Genomic DNA, 3,741 nt, shown 5'->3' with positions numbered 1-3,741 from the left:
AACTACACAAGTGAGTACTGGGGTTAGGGTTTGGAGTAGGGTCAAGGGCGTTACCTTGACACAGTCATAAGGAAATCGTTGACATGAACACAGGTAACAATGGTTCCCAAATCTGACTGGCAGTAATAGATACAGTATTCGCAAGGGAGGCGGACGAACCGAAGGGCAAGTAAGCGGATGTGCATAGTACAATTCCAGGTACGACCACCTTGTTTCATCCCATACAGACCTTTGAGAAGCTTCCACACCCAGTCAGGATGGTCAGGATCTTCGAAGCCGTGGGGTTGTTCCATATAGCATGTCTCATTGTCAGGAAGAAGACCATATAAGAAGGCAGTCTTTACGTCAATGTGATGAATCTCCCAGTTGCGCGCAGCGGCCAGGTGAAGAAGGGCACAAAAAGATTCCATACGCACAGTGGGAGAGGACGTCCGAGTATAGTCTTGCCCAAAGATGGCCACAAAGCCTTGACAGACCCAGTGAGCTTTGAAACGGACAGGGACATTCAGGTGATCACGCTTCAAATGGAAAACAGGGTGACCACGCATAATACGATGACCAGAGGGCACAGAGGACCTAGGAACAAGCTCGTAGACATGAAGATCACGAATGGACTGAAATTCGTCGAGTAGTGCAGTGCGCCACTGTGAAGCAAATGGAGAAGCCATGGCTTCGGCAAGGGTACTAGGGTCACCAGGATACTCAACGTCCAAGGTAAGAGCAGGAGGGACATCAGCCAGACTGGAGAGCAAGGCGGCAAGAGGATCAGAAGGTGCAGGTGGGTGGAGGGGGGGTAAGTGAGAAGTGCGGGCAGTATGGAGGCGAGAGCCAGCAGCCGCAGAGGCCTCAACAGCACGAGAGATGGCAGATGAGTAAGGTAGGTCAAGTGCAGCCACCCGACGTTCAGAAGGAACAGGTACCCGAGAAGAACGACGGAGAGGGGGTGGAACAGGAGATGGTAGAGCAACGGGAACAAGAGGAGGTGGTATGGGTGTCACAGGGGGAGTGAAAGATGCAACAGAGGATGGAGTAGGGGAGATGACCTCGGCGGCTGGTACCGCAGGAGGAACGTCAGACTCAAAAGATTCAATAAAGGAGACGTGAAAAGACTCAACAACCTTGCGAGACCCCGGGTGATAGCAACGGAAAGCCTTGGAGTCAAGACTGTAGCCAATAAGCACACACTCCAGGGAACGGTCATATATTTTAGGATTGTGGTGGTTCTGAATAAGAACGAAGGCATGACAACCAATTTCCCGGAGGATAGAGAGATCAGGGCGACAAGAATGCCAGGCCTCAAATGGGGTGGTGATTGGATGGAGTGCGCAAGTGAGAGCACGTACGGTAAGATAATTCGCAGCGCAGAGCAACTCATCCCACAAGAAGGCAGGAAGGTTGCATGAAGCACGCATGGCACGCGCACGATTCATGAGAGTGCGATGAAGGCGTTCAATGCGACCATTCTGTGCAGAGGTATATGCAGCAGTACGCCAAAGTTGAATGCCACGATCGGACAGAAAAGCCCGGAAAGCAGCAGAGAGCAGCTCACCGTTGTCGATCTGAACAGCACGAAGGGGAAGGTTGGTTTCAGTCATACGTGCTGTGGCCCAGGAAGTGAAAAGGCGGAGTGCAGCATCCTTAGATGGGAGGGGGATAGACCACGAGTAGGACGTAAAGTCGTCTATTATGTGTAGAGCGTACAGGTTTCCCGAAAGAGACTTTACATTGGCAGGTCCCATCAAGTCCACATACACTAACCCAAGTTGTTCAGATGAACGGACACCCTCCCGGACCTTAGGCACTGCGGAACGCGTCTGTTTACCAAGGAGGCAAGAGTCACATTTGGGTGGGGCAGCGGAAAAATCGATAGGCATACCAGGTAACAAGCCAGCAGAGGACATATCGAAGAGTGTGCGGTAATTGGTATGACCCAAACGATGGTGCCAGGTGACTAAGGAAGGACGGCGAACAGCAAGGAAGGTATGGTCAAGAGTGGGCAAGCGAGAGAGAGCGTATAGGCGAGATGGAGTAATGGGACCAGAGGCAATGAGAGAACCAGAAGGAAGGGAAACGCGAACACCAGTGTGATCAAAAACAACACAGTATTGTGAGGGAGAACTGCATAAGGCAGAGATAGAGAGAAGACAAACAGTGGCCTGAGGAACAAACAGGACGTCATCAAGGGCCAGTGTGGAACCAGTCGGCAGAGACAAAGAGACACGACCAATGCCCAATGCGTAAATTACAGAGCCATTCATGCCGCGGATACCACGTGGTGGAATAGAGCAAAAACTGACAAAATCGGATCGACAAGGGGTGAGGTGAGTGGAAGCACCAGAGTCGAAGAAGAAAGAGGGAGGGAGCAGAGTCGATTGAGGAGAGGAAGCAACTGCACTAAGAACAGAGTCATTCCCGTTGGCATGATCGGCCAGCCAAGAAGGCGATGTTGTCGCCAGAGTGACAATCTCAAGAGAGGAAGTAGGTGGAGGTGAAGTAGCGAGATAATGAGCTGAGCCATCAGAGTCAACGAAGAAAGTACGTCCAGCGGGATCTTTAAATGTACTGGAGCTGTAAGGCTTGTTGTGTTTCTGGTCACGAGCAAGACGTTTGCGAGCAAGGACCTCATCACGTTTGCCTTCCATTTTACCACCGGGCTGAAAGCAATCGTCGAGGACATGGCCCGTACTCTTACAGTTGGTGCAGGACTTGGAAGAAGACGGTTTAACTGGCGCAGCAACAAGAGCGGAACTAGCAGGAACAGAGGAAGGACCCAAAAGGGAACCAGTGGTGACTTGGTATTCGAGTTCCAGACGATTGATAATGTTGGTGGAAGTGTAAGGAGCGAGGAGGGATTGGACATGGCAGTGCTAATCTGAGACTGAAGATGTTCGAGATCACCAGACATGGTGTGAAGGAGACCAAGGCAGAGAAGAGCGTCCTCAGTGGGGAGACCAATCTTGAAAATATGCTCACAGAAATTCGCCATACGATGTGCAAGGTCAAGATAGGATTCTCCACGCACGAAACGAAATGAGAAAAACTCTTTGAGAAGCAAAAGTTGCGCATAGGCACCCTCATTATTGTGACAATGACAAAGGGCCGTCCAAGTGACTGCAGCAGTTGAATCCCGAGTTTCATGATCCTCGAAGAATTTACGCTCCCATGGTCCAGATTTGAGAGCTAAGAAGGATCGTGCCATACGGTCATTAGAGTACCAAGTACTATAGTTGAATGGGTCGCCGTCTTCATCAGGAGCTTTGGCAGCCCCTTTTAGATAGCCCGCAAGACCACAAGTGGCTAAGGAACGTAAGATCCAAGTTCGCCATTCAATCCAGTTCCCACTTGACTTATCCAAAATAAGGTCGTTAGCATAAAAGGCAGAAGGGATCGTTCGCGCAATGATAGTACGACCTTGAACAGTGGGAGGACGTCCAGCAGGGTCTTTCAAAGCTAATGGCGACAGTAAACTTGTGGACCCTTTGTTGGATGGTTGACGAGAACGGTTTTTTGGAGACGGATTGACCATGTTGGAAGATGACCCAAAGAGAAGGGAGATACAAAGATCTACCCAAAAATCGTGCACATATGTGGGCACGTTCAATTCCCCTAAGCCGCGATATAGTACTCTAGCTTCAATGAAAGCTTGATCTACCGGGATCAAGCGGGGCTCATAACCTGTTGAAGCTGTACTTATCACAGCACGCTTAGAGACTCACCTTTAGTGTTGTAGGAGTTGAAAGG

At 50.3% G+C, this 3,741-nt stretch overlaps 1 protein-coding gene across 1 annotated transcript; it reads right to left on the bottom strand.

Moving 5' to 3' along the window:
- Window positions 1-50: 50 nt before the first annotated feature.
- On the bottom strand, window positions 51-3,526 carry FIBRA_09127 (uncharacterized protein; the record flags this gene model as incomplete). The annotated part of the gene is made up of 2 exons (XM_012321455.1): window positions 51-2,654; window positions 2,693-3,526. The coding sequence occupies 2 exons, from the start codon at window positions 3,524-3,526 to the stop codon at window positions 51-53; spliced, it is 3,438 nt and encodes a 1,145-aa protein (XP_012176845.1).
- Between the last annotated feature and the right edge of the window lie 215 nt (window positions 3,527-3,741).

The sequence above is a fragment of the Fibroporia radiculosa genome (genome assembly GCF_000313525.1).
Source record: "Fibroporia radiculosa TFFH 294 genomic supercontigs, scaffold10420, whole genome shotgun sequence".
Lineage (NCBI taxonomy): Eukaryota > Fungi > Basidiomycota > Agaricomycetes > Polyporales > Fibroporiaceae > Fibroporia > Fibroporia radiculosa.
The sequence above is the reverse complement of the archived record's forward strand: the minus strand, read 5'-3'. Positions and strand labels throughout refer to the sequence as shown.